General features: G+C 39.7%; 1 protein-coding gene across 2 annotated transcripts in view; it reads right to left on the bottom strand.

The window, feature by feature from the left end:
* The window catches only part of REV1 (REV1, polymerase (DNA directed)), a 64,353-nt gene extending 51,954 nt beyond the window's left edge, over positions 1 to 12,399 (bottom strand). For both annotated transcript variants that reach the window (XM_011969604.1, XM_011969605.1), the window contains exons 1-2: positions 12,340 to 12,399; positions 9,908 to 10,034 (exon numbers count right to left, since the gene is read on the bottom strand). In XM_011969604.1, coding sequence (XP_011824994.1) covers positions 9,908 to 10,034; positions 12,340 to 12,393 — 181 coding nt within the window. In that variant the 5' untranslated portion in view covers positions 12,394 to 12,399. The remainder of the gene's footprint in view (positions 1 to 9,907; positions 10,035 to 12,339) is intronic.
* Between the last annotated feature and the right edge of the window lie 8,563 nt (positions 12,400 to 20,962).

Genomic DNA, 20,962 nt, shown 5'->3' with positions numbered 1-20,962 from the left:
ACCACTTTGTCAGGCCCAACAGCCTGGCATGCTAACTTTTCTGGTAGAATTCAGCTGCGAATTTCTCTATTTTTGGGCTTTTTTTTTTTTTTTTTTTTTTTTTTTTTTTTTTTTTTTTTTAATTTTTAGAGCAGTATTTCTCTCTGGTTCTATTTCTTCAATACTAGAACATACTTCCTTATTACAAGTCCAAAGGAACATACACGATAACTGCAGATTTGCATAATAAATTCATTTTTGTATTTAACACTCTCCTTTAATTCAGCAGATGGGTTAATTAGAAAAAAAAATTGGGAGTCAAGCACAGTGGCTCATACCTGTAATCCCAGCACTTTGGGAGGCCAAGGCGGGCAGACTGCTTGAGCTCAGGAATTCAAGACCAGCCTGGGCAACAAAGTGAGACCCTGTCTCTACAAAATATGGAAAAAAATTAACCAGGTGTGGTGGTGTGTGCCTGTAGTCCCACCTACTAGGGAGTCTGAGGTGGATACTTTGAACCAGAGAGGTAGAGTTTGCAGTAAGCTGAGCTTGCACCACTGCACTCCAGTCTGGGTGACAGAGCCAGAGCCAGTCTTTAAAAAAAAAAAAAAAAAAGAAAAGAAAAGAAATAAATGGAAAAAAGAAAAAAAAATGGGGAGATAATATCCAACCATGAAAGCTATGACATTAAACACTGTGAGACAAACTGCCTACAGAACCCATCCCTGCAATGTACTGTAACAGTTAACTTTCTCCATAGCACTGATAATCTGAAATTACCATGTCTGTTTTTACTTGTTTACTGTGAGATTCCCCCCTGAAACATATGCTCTTTGAAGGCAGGAACCTCGTCTGTCAAGCACTTTCATATCCCTGACACAAAGCAGGTGCTCAGTGAGTATTTGCTCAATTCATTAACATCCTCAATGCATCAGACTCCTGCCTAGAATCCAACCTCCAGCAAAAGTGGAGTACAAGTGGTACCAATACTTAAAATCTCAAAACACTTATTCACTCACTCACAAATCAGAGAGGCCATACAATGTATTAAGAGGACAGACTCCAACGCGGGAATGACTAAGGTCAAATCCTGGCTCCATCACTTGCTAGTTATATGGATTTCAGGCAAGTTATTTAACTTCTCAGAACCTCAGTTTCCTCACAAGTAAATTGGGGATAATAATAGTGTCTCAAAGGACTTCTGTAGGAATTAAGAGCTAAAAATTATAAATTACTGAGAAAAGTAACTTGCATATAGTAAAAGTTATGTGGCCAGGTGCGGTGGCTCACACCTGTAATCCCAGCACTCTGCGAGGCCGAGGCGGCAGATCACGAGATCAAGATATCCAGACCCTCCTGGCCAACATGGTGAAACCCCATCTCGACTAAAAATACAAAAATTAGCTGGGCATGGTGGCGCGCACCTGTAGTCCCAGCTACTTGGGAGGCTGAGGCAGGAGAATCCCTTGAACCCAGGAAGCGGAGGTTGTAGTGAGACAAGATCACGCCACTTCACTCCAGCCTGGGTGACAAAGCAAGGCTCTGTCTCAAAAAATAAAAAAATAAAAAAATAAAAAATCGAAACAAAACAAAACTAGATTCAGAGAAATTCTATCCTCCAAATTTTTACAATTGATGTCACTGTTTTGAAATGTTAGAGTGAGTGCTTTTCTCTTCATTGTTCTTTCCATTTTTATTTTTTATTTAGAGACAGGGTCTGGCTCTGTCACCCAGGCTAGACTGCAATGGCTCTATCATAGCTCACTGTAACCTCGATCTCCTGGTTCAAGCTTGTAATCTGAAAGATTTGGGAGGCTGAGGCAGGAGGATCATTTGAGGCCATGAGTTTGAGACCACCTAGGCAACACAGCAATATCCCAACTTAAAAAAAAAAAAAAAATCCACAAAAAAACAAAAACAAAAACAAAAAACAAACAAAACAGGCTGGGCACGGTGGCTCACGCCCGTAATCCCAGCACTTTGGGAGGCCAAGGCAGGTGGATCCTCTGAGGTCAGGAGTTCAAGATCAAGTCTGACAAACATGGAGAAACCCCGTCACTACTAAAAATACAAAATTATCTGGATGTGGTGGCATGTGCCTGTAACTCCAGCTACTTGGGAGGCTGAGGCAGGAGAATCACTGGAACCTGGGTGGCAGAGGTTGCAGTGAGCCAAGATCGCACAATTGCACTCCAGCCTGGGCAACAAGAGTGAAACTCCATCTCAAAAAACAAAAAAATCCAAAAATTAGCCAGGTGTACTGGCACACACCTCTAGTCTCAGCTACTCAGGAGGCTGAGGCAGGAAGATCCCTTGCGCTCAGGAGTTTGGGGCTGCAGTGAGCTATGATCAGTCCACTGCACTCCAGCCTGGGTGACAGAGCTTATCTTAAATAAATAAAATTCCACAATACTCCTACTATTAGTTTCATTTTGCAGAACATTCTATAGGCAACTAAATTTGAGGTTTAACTACAACCAGACATAGGGACAGACAATTGAAAGCACAGTAAAAGTAAAAGCCATATACAAGGACCACAATTTGGCCCACATTTAGGCCTAAAGCTCTACAAGTAAAATGTCACAACAGCAAATGCCACCACCTAACATCAAAACAGTCATATGAAGACCACTTTCATGTCTGTAGGTCCAGCTTATAGAAAGTGTTGCTCATCTGGTTAAAACAAATTCTATAAACAAAAATTTAAAATCTTGCACAAAAGCTTTCCTAGCTAGATTTCTACTGAGAAAACATTTACTATAAGCACCATTTCACCCTGCATATCCAAAGAACTTAACTGTTGGCTGTTCTATATAAATCACAGAAAAAAGTGAGGTGAATGGCTGCTTATACCTCCTGTGGTCCTACCATAGCAAGACTATCATCACTTCATCTGAGTTTCACAATCTTATGAATTAGAAAAGATAACTTATTGATGAGGAAACAGAGAAAACTTACTATGCACACCCGTCTGTCTTTGGACTCCTGTCCCCCAATTTCCGCAGCAGTGATACTTACTCTCTTGACTCTTCTCTCCCCTAACTACCTCAGACTTCCAACAAAGACCACAATCAACTAGAAGCCACAGATACACTCAGTCAAACAAAAACCGAAGAAAAGTTTCAAATGCTTAGGGAACAAATCTTTGAGTACCAACTAGGTGCAAATTTCACATCAGGTACTAGCAAAATTACAGGAGGTGGCAAAAATTAATACAGTAAGTCTTCTCCTATGTCAGAGGTTCAATTCCTCCACCTCTGATCTACAGGGTCAGAGTCTTACAGGAAATGGAAGGAGAGATATATATCCATACAAAATAATATCTGGGACGCATTTATTTCCAAAAATTTAGACTTGTCAACAATAAAGAGAATCCTTTCCTAAATCACCACATTTGTATGTTTAGAAAACATCAATGTAAGCTGTCAGCTTTCAAACAAATCCCTATCACTTGAAATATAAGTCTGTTACACTTGCATATTCCCTTGTTTCATTTGTGAATTGTGCTAAAGTACTTGTCTGCCCCGCCACCTGCCCCATCTGCTTTTTCATAAACTTCAGCAGTGCCAAAATCAACAGACCTGGTCTTTTACCCACGTACTAAAGGAAGCAGAAGATAACCCGAACACCTCTTTCCATATGAACTGTCCCAATCTCATACCACTAGAGTGCAACCACTGTCCACTAGGTCTGAAGCACTGACTCCCCCAGGCAGCTTTCACAAAAATAAACATGCCCAGAGCTTACCTCCCAGAGATTACAATTCAGGCCTCAAATGTGGCCCATTCCTTAAGACTGAGTTGACTTAGCATGAGTGAAAATATTTTAACATTCTGATGTACAAATACAAAACCTGTTATTTATTTATTCACTCAACTAATGTTTATTGAGCATCTACAATGTGCCAGGCAAGGTAGGTGCTGGAGATACGGCAATGAACAAGACTCAAGTCTGTGCCCCGTGATAGCTCTTGTATTCCACTGAGGAGACAAAAGCCAGTCATGCAAGTAATACCACTTTAGATGCAAATAAATGCAATGAAGTCGTTAGATAAAGGGTTAGAGAGCGACTGGAGGGCAAAGTACACCTGTTTTAGATAGGCGAAGTCAGGGACGGTCTCGTAAAAAGGTAACATTTGAGCAGAGATGTGAATGATGAAGACCTGAGGAAGCAGAAGGAACAGCAAATTTAAGGCCCTGAGGTGTTATCTCTAATCCATGTTGGGCAAGGGATCACTACACATAAAACAGGCTTCCTAACGCCAGAGAACTTAATATAGAATTAAGACCTAACAACACAAGACAAAAACCAGGTGTCAAAATAAATGTTTCCAGCAATAATGCTATGAACTATGTATCTCTCTATATAAAATACTACTACTACGGACTAGCTTAGCCAGGGAAGGAGGCAAAACCTAACTTTATCTGGATCTTAATGAATGAATTTAATTCCAGTTCACAGAAGTGAGGAGGGAAGGAGTTTTTCCTCAGAGGCAAAAGAACAGAAACACAGAACTGTAAAAGTAAAAAGACAAATCTAGAATATCAGAGTAATCTTGTTGAGCAAAATTTAAGAACATGAGGTTGGAAATGTAGGTTAGAATTAGGACTAGAATGTCTTTCCCCATTTTCATGTGAAAAATGCCTGTTTATCTAAGACCAAGCTAAACATTTCAACTCCTTTATGAAGTATTCACTCCCACTCCCAAAGGCAGCTGTTTCCTCTCTTCTGTGTTGGCACTCACCTTCCTCTGTTCATGTCTAAGGCTTAGAGATTACTTTTTCATCACAAAATCTACATTCTCCATCAACTGCTATCTCTTTTCAAACACAGTTCCTAACCCACAAGCAGCATCCAAAATACATCTGTTCAATCAACTAAAGTAAAATAAAATGGGATGTAAGGTGTGTAAACTAGAAAACTCAACATAGTAAAGGTGCCAATTCTCCCCAAACTGATCCACAGGTTTAATGTAATTCCTATCAAAATCCCAGCAAGGTATTTTGTAGATAAATGACTTATTTTAACATTTATACAAGTCAGGTGCACTGGCTCATGCCTGTAATCCCAGCACTCTGGGAGGCTGAGGCAAGCAAATCACCTGAGGTCAGGAGTTCGAGACCAGCCTGGCTAACATAGCAAAACCCCATCTCTACTAAAAACACACAAAAAATGAGCAGGGCGTCATGGCATGTGCCCGTAATCCCAGCTACTCGGGTAGCTGAGGCACAAGAATCACTTGAGCCAGGGAGGCAGAGGGTGCAGTAAGCTGAGATCACGCCACTGTACTCCAGCCTGGGTGACAAAGTGATACCCTGTCTCAAGAAAAAAAAAAAAAGAGAGGCATAGGTCCTAGAATAGCCAGAACTATCTTGACAAAGAAGAAACAAGTGAAAGGAATCACTCTACCTGATATCAAGGCTTACCACATGGGTACAGTATTTGATATAGTGTGGTACTGGTGAAGGAACAGACACAAACGTCAATGGAAGAGAACAGAGAACCCAGAAACACATCCACCCAAATATGCCCAACTGACTGTGCTGAAACAACCAGAAATACACAAATTAAAAAAAAAAAAAAAATGTTAAAACCTCAAAATGAAACATGAACTTCAATGTAAAACATAAAACTACACAAATAAAAAAAAATGTTAAAACCTCAAAATGAAACATGAACTTCAACGTAAAACATAAAACTATAGAATTTAAAAATATAGAAGAAAATATTTTGGATCTAGCACCAAAGCGACAAGTTCTTAGACTTGCAAGCACAATCCGTAAAAGGAAAGATCTACATATCAGATCTCATCAAAATTAAAAACACTGTTCTGCAAAAGACCATTTCAAGAGGATGAAAAACCATAGACTGGGAGAAAATATCTGCAAACCACTTTTATGACAAAGCAGTAGTATCTAGAATATATAAGGAAATCTCAAAACTAAACAGTAAAAAAAACTAAACCCAATTAGAAAATGGGCAAAAAAAACATGAACAAACGTTTCACCAATGATGATGTAAAGATGAGAAATAAACACATGAAAGAATGTTCAACACTATTAGCCACCAGGCAAATGCAAATTAAAATCACAGAGATACACCACCATCTATTAAAATGGATAAAATGAAAACCACTAAATGCTGGCAAGGATGCAAAGACAGTTTATCCCTCATACAAGGCCAGTGGGAGTATAAAATAGTATAACCACTTTGCGTAACAGTTTGGCAGTTTCTTACAAAAACTAAAGACGTAACTATTACGGGAACCAACAACTGTACTCTTGTATTCATACAAAAACTCATACACAAATGTTCATAGCCTACCAAGAAATAACTCAGATGTCCCTAACGGATGAAAGGTTAACATACACATCCACACTATGAAATATAACTGAACAATAAAAAGGCAACAATTTTGATGACCTGAAAATTTATGCTCAGTGAAAAAAGCCAATCCCAAAAGGTTATATACTGTATGTTTTATTTATATAACATTCTTGAAATGACAAAATTATAAAAATGGAGACCAGATTAGTGGTTGCCAGGAGTTAAGGAAAGGCGGCGAACAGAAGTGGGTGTGACTATAAAAGAGTAACATGAAAGACCTTTGTAGTGTGGAAATGTTCTGTATATTAACTGCATCAGTATTAATTTCTTAGTTGTGATATTGTTTGCTAGTTTATTAGATGTTACCATTTGGGGAAACTAGGTGAAGAGTTCACAGTATCACTGTGTGCTATGTCTTACAACTGCAAGTGAATCTACAACTGCAAGTGAATCTACAATCTAAAAAAAAAATTTAATTTAAAAAATGGATGGGCCAGGCATGGTGGCCCATACCTGTAATCTTGACACTTTGGGAGGCTGAGGGAGAAGAATCGCTTGAGCCTAGGAGTTTCAGATCAGCCCGGGAAATACAGCAAGACCTCGCCTCTATAAAAAATTAAAAAATTAGTTGAGCATAGTGGTACACACTTGAGGTCCTAGCTACTTGGGAGCCTGAGGAGACAGGATGGCTTGAACCTGATGTTGAAGCTGCAGTGAGCCGTGATAGTGCCACTGCACTACAGCCTGGGTGACAGAGGGAGACCCTATCTCAAAACAAAGAAACAAACAAAACAAACAAAAAGGATAGAAGGCAAAGAAGTCAATCTTAACAAGCAAAAAACATTTTTGGGTACAGGTGGAGGGACGAATAGGTTGACAGGTGAACTATCAGAGGGTCTTCTCTCCAAGTTCAAGTTCGATGTTAACTTGGTTGGAAGGGACAGGGACCATGAAATCATGAGAGGCTCAGATGGCAGAACTGGGAGCTTTAAAGGAATCCAGAAAAACTTGGATTATTAAAGTCTGTGGGGAGCAGGGTTAAGAATCAACAAGAAAAGACCACACCTTCTTTTACAGTGAAAGCTGCAACTCCCAGGTTTGCAAACTGTTCACTGGAATGAAGTCTCTTTCCTCCAAATTCCTTTTCAGATAACTTTCTATTTTCTTTTTTTGAGAGGGAGTCTCACTCTGTCGCCAGGCTGGAGGGCACTGGCACAATCTCGCCTCACTTCAACCTCCACCTCCCGGGTTCAAGCGATTCTCCTGCCTCAGCCTCCCGAGAAGCTGGGACTACAGGCATGCATCACCATGCCCAGCTAATTTTTGTATTTTTAGTAGAGATGGGGTTTCACCATGTTGGCCAGGATGTTCTCGATCTCTTGACCTTGTGATCCACCCGCTTCGGCCTCCCAAAGTGTTGGGATTATAGGCGTGAGCCACCGTGCCTGGCTTGAGAACTTTCTTTCACAATAGCAATGAACAAAACTGACAACGCCTGTAGCTTTGGTGCTTACATGCTAATGGAGAAGAAAGATGATACAATTAAAAAAATATATATATATACACACACACACATATACATAGGCATTCTACAAAATAGCTGACCAGTACACCTTAAACTGTGAAATAAAGCTTATTTTTTTTAATCAAAGACAAAATAGCACCCCCAACTTGTCTTACTGCATCTAAAGAGTTATTCTTTACTTGCTAATTGTTAATGCTGTTTCATCTATAAAGCTGTATTCACTAAAACTGAATTTTTCTAAAAACAGTTATTTTATAGCACCACAGTTTGAATGTCTCTGTGAAATTCAGCATAATGGAACTCTGTTTGTACAATTATAATGAAATCTTAATAACAGCAGCAAAAATATTATCATCTCTACCCTACAGAAAAGGATAGAGATAATAGATCCAAACAGAAAATGTTTTACAGTCACAAAAATTAGTGATAAAAGCAGATTTAGAATTCCAGATTCTCAATCAAAAAAGTGATTACTGCAATATTAATTTTTCCTCCCTCACACAAAGAATCTCTTTTTCTTCCTTCTATGTGAATAAGGGTGCTCTCTTGAACTGGAGACTTCCATGACGGGCTAATGTAAGAAGCAATGCCTACCTGTTTTCATTAACATTTTTAATTTTTCATAGCGCATCTCAGAAGTCCACAGAGCTTGAATTTGTTAGGACACCTACCTACGGAGAAAAGTTACAAGCTTTCTGCATGTGAACTTCCCAACGCTGTACCAGCATTTATTTTGAGGTGACATTCTTAGACTAAACTCATCATCAATGATGTCTAATAAAACCCTTAATTACAAGCAACACACTCTTCTCTTACTACACCAGATAAATGTACCAGTTAGTTAATACTTAACTCCAATTCAATAAATATGTCCTGAATGACTGTGTCCAGTCACTGTAGAGGCACCAAGGACAGAGTGATGAAAATGTAGCTCCAGCTCTTGTCCAGTAAACAGACAACTAAGGAAAGGTCTAAAGAACTCTAAGATGCAGATTCATTTAGGGAGCCGTAGCTCCAGAAGAGCACAAGTCACCTAAACCAGTATGAAGGGTCAAACTATCAAGGGGAAGTGAGGCATGGAGACCTGAAAGATAGCAGGTATCAGCCAGCTGAGAAGGGGACAGGGGAATATGCAACAGATTGACACAAATACTTACAGCCATTCACTTCAAAAAATACAATGAAATGATAATAAGGAGAAGAATCCCCCAAGAAAATAAACGGAAAAATTTAGGCGAAAACCTGATAACTAACAGACAAGTGCTAACTGACTTTACAGTTCAGAGAAAGATAAAACTGAAGCTGGCCATATGGAAGCTTGGAAAGAAGCTGCTTGTTGCCAGTAAAACAAAGAGAAAGTCATGAAATAAAGACACAGGCACCTTCAAAAGTGGATGTGTGGATAAAATCATCCTTGAAACTGTGCAACAGACAAGTAAGAATTCGCAGATTTCTTTCCTCATTCACCAAGAATAAAGACTACACTACTCCTTCCAGATACCGGACTCAATGACAACAGGCACAGCTGGGGGGGAGGAGGCAGGAATGAAAAAATGAATAGAGAGATTAAGTGAAATTTTACTTCCTAAACTGTGAGAATTCAGGTCCTTTCCTTCCCTGCTTGGTGACCCAAATGCTGGCAGTTTACACTCTTCTCCAGACAAGAGAGTAAAAGATTCTTCTCTAGGAAATCTGACACTGACACACATCCACATACCACCCTACCCTAAAGGACCTATGGATAATGACATCTAGAGTATTACCAATGACATGGACCTACAGTGAAGCTCACAGTTTACAAGTCCTACGACCCACATGCAGTAATTTCCCAGTTAGCTTACACATTTTAAACCTCATGTGACTTTTTGAAACTACGTACTTTGATAAAAGTTAAAGACAATGGTAGGTAAAAGCAACATGGAAAGGAAAAAGAAGTATCTAAGCAGATGATTTATTTTTTATCATCTTACAATCATTTATTTATAATAAAAGAGTAAAAATAGAATTTTAAAACAAATCATTCTCAATCCTAATAAAAATACATGCCAAAATAGGGTTAAGTAAAAAGTACTCAACCTGTGTATCCATTAACATAGATAGCAACTCCACTAAAAATTGTAGATGAAGTCCCATCCTTCTGCAGAGCAGCATCTGATCGAAACTGTTCCTCCAGTTTCTGGACCTTGGCAGCCATATACCCACCCTAGAATTAAAGAAAAGATAAACCAATCACAAAGGTTACATTTTCTCCCCCCTTTTTTGAAAAAAATAAAAATTATACGTTAAAAACTAAATAAATGGACCTTATTCTATGCTAGTGATCAGAACACAATGACGACCTCATAAGCGTAAACCACAGGCAAGGCGATACGTAAAACAGGAAGGCTGGGCCAGGTGCAGGGGCTCACACCTGTAATCCCAGCACTTTGGGAGGCCGAGGCGCGCGGATCACCTGAGGTCAAGAGTTTGAGACCAGCTTGGCCAACATGGTGAAACCCTGTCTCTACTAAAAATACAAAAATCAGCCAGGTGCGGTGCCCAGCGCCTGTAATCCCAGCTACTCAGGAGGCTGAGGCAGGAGAATTGCCTGAACCCAGGAGGTGGAGGTGGCAGTGAGCCGAGATGGCGCCACTGCACTCCAGCCTGGGTGACAGAGCAAGACTCCATCTCAAAAAATAATAAACAAACAAACAAACAAACACGTAGGTCAAAGAAGAATTTTCCCTCTATCAACTCATTTTAACTTTATTACATTCTTATGATTACAAAAGTTACTTTTAAAAAAAGCTAGGTCAATAATAATAATAATACCGACTGGGCACAGTGGCTCACGCCTGTGATCCCAGCACTTTGGGAGGCCGAGGAGGGCAGATCACCTGAGGTCGGGAGTTTGAGATCAGCCTGATCAACATGATGAAACCCCGTCTCTACTAAAAATACAAAATTAGCCGGGCGTGGTGGCGCACGCCTGTAATCCCAGCTACTCAGGAGGCTGAGGCAGGAGAATCACTTAAACCCAGAAGGTAGAGGTTGCAAACAAGCTGAGATTGCGCTATCGCACTCCAGCTTGGGCAACAAGAGCAAAACTGCATCTCAAAAAATAGTAATAATAATAATATCACAACATATTGTTCTTATGTACATAATTGAGCAAGTTACACCAAAGTTTATACCAATTACAAATTTGACAAGTGGTCTCAGAGCATACTTCATTTTATTTTTTTGAGACAGAGTCTTGCTGTTGTCGCCCAGGTTGGAGTGCCGTGGTGCAATCTCAGCTCATTGCAAACTCTGCCTCCCAGGTTCAAGTGATTCTCCTGCCTCAGCTTCCCAAGTAGCTGGGATTATAGGCGCCCACCACCATGCCCAGCTAATTTTTGTATTTTTAATAGAGACGGGGTTTCACTATCTTGGCCAGGATGGTTTCCAACTCCTGACCTTAGGTGATCCACCCACCTCAGCCTCCCAAAGTGCTGGGATTACACGTGCCAGCCACCGCGCCCAGCCTCAGAGCATATTTTAGACTGGCTTCCACTATCTCCCATATACAGAGAGCTTAAAATGAATAATTTCAGGTAAAAATGAGGCAACTGGATAAACCAGTGTAGTCCTCCCTACACATGGATAAGAATGCAATGAATGTTCCAGTGGGTAAATTCTGGATCTAATCAATCTATTTGACAGTAATATTAACTTTCATTAGATAACATCCACCTCACAATAAATATTAAAAAATAACTTTTTTTGCTAAACATCTTGACAGATCTAGGGATTCAACTATACTTTTCCTGAACTTTGATATAATTAAGCTTGATTTCAATTATTAGGTCTTTAAATTAAAGCTGTAGGTGGCTAGAAGTACATGGTTTTTTTCCCAAAATGGAAATGACTGCATAATTTTTGCTGATTATTAAAATATTACATGCTCACTATGAAGTCTCTTTTCAGAAAATACAGGAAATATAGGGAAGAAAATTAAAACTGGTATAATCCTATTCATTAAAACGTTGAAGTGCTGTTTTCAAAGTTTATTTCTATATCTCAGAGCATAGAGGTTTTACAAAAATATAATCATGCAAAATATTTCTTTGTAACACACTGTTTTAGTCAAGGTTATCTTTCCAGGTTAAGATATATAAAGCTGAATAATGACTGTACAGTGCTCTACTATACACAGATAACTTATTTGACCAATCCCCTATTATTGGACATTTATGTGTTTTCCTGTTTTTCAGTATTATTAGCAATACTGCAATAAAATCATCATACAGTAAATTATTGTGCACTAGGCGTATTTATTTCCTCAGGGTAAAATTCCTGAGAGTAAAGCTTAGGGGATAAAGTTTATAAACATCATAAGGCTTTCAATACATTATGAAAACTCAAGGATTTGGTGTCTAAAGTAATTTACAATTTAGTAAACAAGTTAAACCACATTACAAACTAAAAGAAGAATGAAAAATATCTAGACAGTTCCATATAATTATTTTTACTCTTTTAAAACACACCCATTTTTCCCAGCCATCATTTTCAGCTCGCTTCCTCCATCCACCTCGCCTCATGGTGGAGCTTCTGTATTGGGGAGGAAAAAAAATACGTCAGTTTTATAACATAATGTATTCCTAATTGACATTTTATTTCAATATCAAGAAAATAAATTAAAATAAATTCAAATGTCCAACTGATGAAAGTCAAGAATACTAAGTAAACTTTTTCTGAAGTTCTCCATTCTCCAGCTTTACAAGTGAAATTTGTCTATAAAACACCCTCCTACAGATATGTTTAAACTGTAACTGTTAAATTTAAAATTCAATAGAAAAATATCTTTATGTATTCCTGAGCACCAATCCTAACACTCACTTACATAAAACATCACCAAATCCAACGAACATGGCCATGCTTACTTTATTTGTTACCATTATAAGATAATCTAACAAAATATTTCCCTTCATGAGTTGTCCCATAGCACGGCTCTTAAACTCTGTCTTTGCTTTACATACTGGACACTTAAGAGTTCAGTCATAGTGTGATTCACATATTCTGCCAAAGCCCTAGAAGAAGTCAATTAAAAATGATGCAGAAAAAATTACCATTGATAATAAACTATAACAGTAAATCTGTCATTCTCCTTAAGGCAATACTTACTTAAATAACTATACTACCACCAGGATGCCCAAATGATGGTTCACATTAAGTGGCAGCTGGCTTAGTGGCTAGCAAAATATAAAATATAACTCATAAAAAGAGGCTAAAAGAAACCCCTTGTAAAGTCAAAACCTTCTAACACAAATGACTACATTTTGGGATATGACTACATTTATCCTTAACAAAATTAATATAACTTCTATTTAGATAATTTTCTTCTAGTAACTATATACATGTATATCAAATGGTTACCATATGAAGTCTTATATATTATGCACATCAAATCAGCTCTGACATGATCTATGAGAATTTTTTACCTAACACTTTAAACCATGACACTTTACCCCACACACATTAGCGGGTATTTTTTTTCTTTCTTTAGAGACAAAGTCTCGCTCTGTCACCCAGGCTGAAGTGCAGTGGCACCATCTCGGCTCACAACCACTTCCGTCTCCCGGGTTCAAGTGATTCTCCTGCCTCAGACTCCCAAGAGTTGGGATTACAGGCGCCTGTCACCACACCCAGCTAATTTTTGTATTTTTAGTAGAGATGGGGTTTCACCATGTTGAACTCCTGACCTCAAGTGATCTGCCCGCCTCTGCCTCCCAAAGTGCTGGGATTACAGGCGTGAGCCACCGTGCGTAGCCAGCAGATATTTTCTTAAATATTTTTATTCTTAGTATACTGCAGGATTTAGTTTTTCTGTGTTGACATTTATAACAATTTGAATTTTTACTGTCACCCTTAAAAGATACCTAAAAGACATGCAGAAATGTTGTCAAAAGGTTAAGTCCCAACAGAGACAAGATAATACAAAAGTTTTAGGGGCATGTGCAAGGTGCTCTGAGAAAAGGTGGTAAACTGATTAACCCTGAGGAGAGATTTTAAGTCCCAAGGTAGGAGGAGCATGAATACCCAATGTGCTCATTATCCAGTCCCAGAAGTGCCACATACTCTGTTAAATATTTCTTCTGTTTTCAAGGGGCTCACTTTGTCCAGTCCCAACAGACTTCAGCCCTTGAAGGAAATCTAGGAGACACATTAACACCCAGCTCTGGACTACATGTAAACTGAATCCATACACCTGCTGGAACAAGTAAAGAGTTTGGAGTTCTGGCCATTATACACTAAAAACACATACCCCGATAATTAAAGGCAGCTATTAAACTGTTAAACAAAGGTAAATAAAGGAGTAAAGTGTATTTCATACATGTGGCCCAATCATTTAAGAGCTCCAGTGTTTAACGTCTGTTGTATACCTACTGCACAAGGCCAATAAAATCCTTAATGATGGTTTAATGAGGGTAGAAGCATGAAGCACAGTTGTAATACAAAAACAAAAACAACAGCAACAACAAAAAATAAAACAGGTATTAAGGGTTCTTTCCCCCAACTCCAAAGTAACAAAACCACTCCAGACAAACGTTTAAAACTTTAAAAGGAAAAGGAAAGAACGAAGGACTGAACATTTTAGTTTCGTCGTTTCCAATAACTTGACTCATGAACAACAAACTCCTATTGATCCAGAAATCAAATAGTCAAAAACTACTAGCCAACATTCCAAAGAGGACAAAAATCTTCAGAGATCTGCCACCTCACCTCTCTTCCCCAAACCGGATTATTTTTCCCTCTGAGAATATTTGGCAATCCCAGAAGAGTGGCTGAGAGACTGGGCAAAGTTTCTGACAAACAGTGCTGAGAGAGAAAAAGTGGAGTCCAAGGGTCTTCCAAGGATACAGATTCCCACAATTGGTATTAGAACCCCACGAGCAACAAGAAATTGGAAGCAGACAGACCAAACTTTGCAGAAACTGTATTCTGCCTTACATTATTTCAATCTCTGAAAAGAGATTAAGGTGATCGTGGGCCGGGCGCGGTGGCTCACACCTGTAATCCCAGCACTTTGGGAGGCCAAGGTGGGTGGATCACCTGAGGTACAGTCTGGCCAACATGGTGAAACCCTGTCTCTATTAAAAATACAAGATTGCTGAGTGCAGTGGCTCACGCTTGTAATCCCAGCACTTTGGCAGGCTGAGGTGGGTAGATCACCTGAGGTGGGGAGTTCAAGACCAGCCTGATCAACATGGAGAAACCCTGTCTCTACTAAAAATAAAAAATTAGCCGGGCATGGTGGTGCGTGCCTGTAATCCCAGCTACTCGGGAGGCTGAGGCAGGAGAATCGCTTGAACCCGGGAGGCGGAGGTTGCGGTGAGCTGAGATTGCACCATTGGACTCCAGGCTGGGCAACAAGAGCGAAACTCCATTTCAAAAAAAAAAAAAAAATTAGCCGGCACGGCGGCTGTTTCTGCTACTCAGCAGGGATCTTCGAAAAAGAGACTCCACCAATGCCTCTGTACTCACATCCAGGGAAAAGTTCTCCACTCTAGATGAATGATTTGCTTCTGTAAACTCCGTTTAAATTTTGCTCCATTCCCTAGAACGGAGGAGGGCATTTGATCAGGATACCACTACTTGACAGAAATATCCTTCAGAAATAACACACTCCCTCAGTTTTTTTCCTGTTCCAAGCAACCTCCTGAATTACAACGTGTCCTCTTGACTAAAGGTACTCACTGAGAAGTGACTGTGCTGCATTGACAAACCATCCAATTACCAAGCTAGACTTGTAAACAAAAATTGCCTTCCAGTTTTCAGAGGCACTCTTGCAGACCAGGCTCCCAATTTAATTCCACAGAACTTGATGACCTTGAGGAACGTGATAACGGTTTCTGAAACTGTGATTCACAACCTAAAATAACCTGCCAATCTCTCCTTATCCAGTCACATTAACAGGGCAGCCAATTACTGTCTTTCAAAAAATTAGTTTAAAAAACAGATCAAGGGTGAATACATGAATGCAAAAGTACTCTTATCCTTAACATTTAGGGTATGCCTTCAATAAACATGAACTACTGTTACACTAATCTACTCTGCCAGTCCACAGAGTGAAAATCGAATGAGACTACATATGTGGAAACCCTTTGAAAACCGTAACACAGCGAACATAGTTATTTTTAGTTAGTTATCCATGGTCTACAACATAACGATAACAGCAGACTAGTAGATTTGGTGATAAAAGATGGGCTCAAATCCCAGTTCCACGACTGCCTAACAGTGTGATTTGGAGTGAGTCCAACAGCACTGAGCCTAACATTTCTTCACCTATAAAATCAGAAAGTTTGACTGCAGAATCTTTATGGGGCCATGACTGGATATAAGGTGGATGTGGCGGGGAGAAGAAGAGAGTTGGGGGTAAAAACAGCAAGCAGGCAAGGTTCCACTCTCCAAACCCACCTTCAATTTTAGAAGCCACGCTTTTTTTTGTCCCCCATGAGTTTTAGGTTTAGGGTCTGAACAAGATTGTTCTTGAAGAAAAAGCACAACAACTTGAAAAAGACTGATAATTAAGAGTAATGAACTAAAAACTAAGTACAAAATTTCTTCGTTCTTTTCTGTTTCCATATGTGACTCTACAAGAGAGTCATATGTGGAAATCTCCCAACCCTCGAAAGGTTCACAAGCTAAAACTCACCTACAAGCTAAAAATCAAATTATACAGACCAACTAAATTACAGGCTGTCAATACAGCCATGCCCAGTCCCCAGTGCTAACAAGCAGTAACAACTAGCCAGGTGAGGTAAGGTGAAGGCAAATGGGAGAGTAGCTCTGTCTACGAGGAGCTCAGGGATCCTGAACGCCTACACAAAAGACTTCCTCTCTCCACTCTCTCAACAGGGATGTTCAAAACTCTATTAAGGGTCTCATCAAGGACATGCTTATTTAAAAATATAACAAGATCACTTATGCATGCATTTTTCCTAATGTTTATCTTCTGCTGGAACACACTACTCTCAGTTCATTCTAAACTTTATTCTTTCTTTTTACTATAGTTATTGGTGGATTTTACTATCTAGCCCAAGAATGATGTTTATCACCAGGAACATTCATTTTCATGTAAATATGATATTTCCCAGCACTTTGGGAGGCCAAGGCGGGCAGATCTTGAGGTCAGGAGATCAAGACCATCCTGGCTAACACAGTGAAATCCCGTCTCTACTAAAAATGCAAAAAATTAGCCGGGCATCATGGCAGGCGCCTGCAGTCCCAGCTATTCAGGAGACTGAGGCAGAAGAATGGTGTGAACCCGGGAGGTGGAGCTTGCAGTGAACTGATACCGGGCCACTGCACTCTAGCCAGGGCAACAGAGTGAGACTCCGGCTCAAAAAAAAAAAAAAAAAAAAAGGTATTTCACCTATTTACAAAAGAACTACTAACATTACAAGGTTCCAAACAGTTCATTACACACTAGAAAAACTCCCACTACAGGCCGGGCACGGCGGCTCACACCTGTGATCCCAACGCTCGGGGTGGCTCACACCTGTAATTCCAGCGCTTTGGGAGGCCGAGGCGGGTGGATCACGTTGTCAGGGTATCGAGACCATCCTGGCTAATACGGTGAAACCCCGTCTCTACTAAAAATATAAAAAATTAGCCAGGCGAGGTGGCGGGCACCTGTAGTCCCAGCTACTCGGGAGGCTGAGGCAGGAGAATGGCGTGAACCCGGGAGGCGGAGCTTGCAGTGAGCCAAGATCGCGCCACTGCACTCCAGCCTGGGCGACAGAGCGAGACTCCGTCTCAAAAAAAAAAAAAAAAAGAAAAAAGAAAGAAAAACTCCCACTACATACCCACAAAATGTTCAAATGTTCAGTGTTAATCTGATGGTTACATATCTGTAACTCTAAAGTCTGTTGATTAATAAAACTGATTTTGAGTGGCTTTTAATCAGTCTTTATTACTACAGTCACATATAAATGTATACATCTGTAAAAAGTAGAGGTTCCTCTTCAAAGACTTTCCTCTCCATCTAATTAGGAATAAATAGTAACTTCTCTTAGAAGCAAAATTTATTCAAAGACCTGTGTTAGCATTCTTAAACATCTGCTAGCCGTAATAAAGAAATCAATGTACTTTATGTTCTTAGCTCCCACAATTTAGCCTAAATACTTGCCCACACACACACACACACACACACACACACACACACACACACACACACAGGTCCAAGTCAGCATTAGATCATAGCCTGTTCCTCTTCCTTATCTGAAGGTGTTTTTACCTTTCTCTGCATTCCACAAGTTAATTCCTCCTTCCTTTGTTCTCCTCTGCCTTTGCCCCTTTTAAAAAGTTCTAAGTTGTTAGCCAATCAGGACAAATACAGAATGTGAGGTCCTGTTCCAGCCAATGGAAACCGGACATAACAGTAGGGTGGGCACATCAGGTTATAAATAACCGTGCCTTCTTTGTTTGGTGTACTCTCAAGGCAAAACTATTAGCGAGTGTACCCTTTCTGCAGAAAGTATAAAACTGGCCTTGCTGAGGAAATTAAATTTATGTTCAAGTGCTACTTCTTTACAGCACCAGGGAACAAGCATTTCAATCAGGTTTATCCTATCTTTATGTAATAGTTACCTAAAAAACATTTGCTGAATGTAGTGAGAATCGACATGCAAAGAATATGCAATGAATGAATGTGCACATTATAGCAGCATAACATAATTCATGAATGTGACACAAATGCAAAGAAAGCAGCCTGTGGCCACCCGTTATCTAGCAAGGCTGAAACAAAATTTGCCTTTGGCACCCTGCCATCTCTCTACTCCATACCTCTTTGTTTTCAGGGCCTCTTTGTCTTACTTAGCTGTCAATTCTCTGCTAAGGCATATACTGACAACTAAGGAACTGGTTAAAAACTGGCTTAAGGTATGATGCAACCCAGGGTCATCTGTGTTTAGAAGAACTTCTTCATGACCATTCAATGAGGAAAGGACAATCTTTTCAACAAATGGTGACAGGAAAACTGGATATCACATGCAAAAGAAGTTGGACCTTTACACCACGTTAAAAAAAAACTCTTAAGTGTATGAAAGGCGTAAATATAAGAGCTAAAACGATCAAACTCTTAGGAGAAAACATAAAAGCTTCACGACACTGGATTTTGCAATGACTTCTTGGGGAAAACGTAACAAAAGAAAAAAACAGATAAACTGAACTATATCAAAATTTAAAACTTCTGTGAATCACAGGGCAAGAAAGGGTAAAAAGGCAATCCACAGAATGGGAGAAAATATCTGCAAATCATACATCTGATAAGGGGTTCATACACTTCCCATTATAAACAACCCCTACCATAAACCATAACAATAAACACATAAAACCACTAAGAAATAAACAAAGGATCTAAACAGACACTTCTCTAAAGATAGACAAATGCCCAATAAGCACATAAAAAAAGTTCAGTGTCATTCATCACTATGGAAATGCAAATAGAAACCACAATGAGATACCACCTCACACCCAACAGGATAGTGACTATTTAAAAAAAAAAAAAAAAGTGTTGATAAGGATGGAAAGAAATTGGGCCCAGTGAGCCCTGTTGATGGGAATTTAAAATGGTGCAGCTGATATGAAAAACAGTATGGCAGTTACTCAAAAAAATCAGAAATAGAATTATCCTGTAATTCCACTTGTGAGAATATATCCAAAGGAACGGAAACCTGGGACACAGATATTTGTGTACATTCATATTAATAAGCATTATTCGCAATAGCCAAAAGGCGGAAGCAACCCAAGTGTCCATCCACAGATGAACGGGTAAACCAAACGTGGCACATACATACAATGAAATGCTATTCCGCCTTAAAAGGAAGGAAATTCCAAAGCTTGCTATAACTTGCATGAACCTTGAAGCCATTACGGTAAGTTAATTCACAAAAGGACAAATACTGTATGATTCTACCTATATGAAGTATTTAAAGTAGTTAAATTCAGAGACAGAAAGCGGAATGGTGGTTGCGGGTGGAGTTACTGTTTAACAGGTAGACTCAGGCAAGATGAAAGAGTTCTGGAGATGGATGGTGGCGATGGTTGCACAACAGTGTGAATGTACTTAATGCAACCGAACTGTACACTTAAAAACAGCTAAAATGGTAAACTTTTACATGTATCTTATCACAATTAAGAAGAGTTTAAAAAAAAAAAAAGTACTTCTGAAGCTACAAACACTCCACAGGCACCTGCAAGCTGCAGTAGACAGGATCTTCAGGTGGGGTGCAAAGCTGGGAAGAAGCCTACTTCAAGAAAACTGTACAGCAGTATCTGGGTGTTTTGTTTATTTTTTACTTTGAATTGGGGGCAGTGGGAGGTCATTTGAGAATTTACAAGAACCAGGTATTGCCTTTATGAGTAACTAAGTACATAAAGTGCTAGCTAGCACACATGCCCTAAAAAAAGTCTGGTAACAGTCTGCTCCAATGTGCTCTTATTCTGTCCTTTAATGGTAAAAGTTTTAACACCAGAAACAGCTTTTTATGTAACATTTAGATACAAAAATACAGCTGTTTGTGGATCTTATTTTGATTCAACCTTAGAGACCATCATTGTCTAAGGCTACAGTTCTCAAACAACTGCTGAAGTTGTATGGGTACTACAGACATGCACATCCCACAAACTAGTCAGGTTTTGATCGTGAAGGGACTCTCATCAAGGTATATAAAACAAAACAAAAGGCCGGGCCTGGTGGCTCATGCCTGTAATCCCAGTACTTTGGGAGGCTGAGGTGGGCAGATCATTTGAGGTCAGGAGTTTGAGATCAGCCTGACCAACCTGGTGAAACCCCATTTCTAAAAATACAAAAAAAAAAATTAGCCAGGCATGGTGGTGCATGCCTGTAGTCCCAGCTACTTGGGAGGCTGAGACAGGAGAATCACTTGAACCCAGGAGGTGGAGGTTGCAGTGAGCCAAGATTGCGCCACTGTACTCCAGTCTGACAGACTGAGACGGGAAGGGACGGGACAGGAAGGGAAGGGAAGAATTCAGACACCTAGGTGAAGGGCGCAATTTCCCAGAAGTACAAGTACTGGCTCTAATCTTCAACCTGTACTTGCTTTTAGCAACTGATTTTAAACCAAGCCAACAGTTCACATTCTA

This window comes from Mandrillus leucophaeus, unplaced genomic scaffold (assembly GCF_000951045.1).
Source record: "Mandrillus leucophaeus isolate KB7577 unplaced genomic scaffold, Mleu.le_1.0 Scaffold9, whole genome shotgun sequence".
NCBI classification, from domain to species: Eukaryota; Metazoa; Chordata; class Mammalia; order Primates; family Cercopithecidae; genus Mandrillus; species Mandrillus leucophaeus.
The sequence above is the reverse complement of the archived record's forward strand: the minus strand, read 5'-3'. Positions and strand labels throughout refer to the sequence as shown.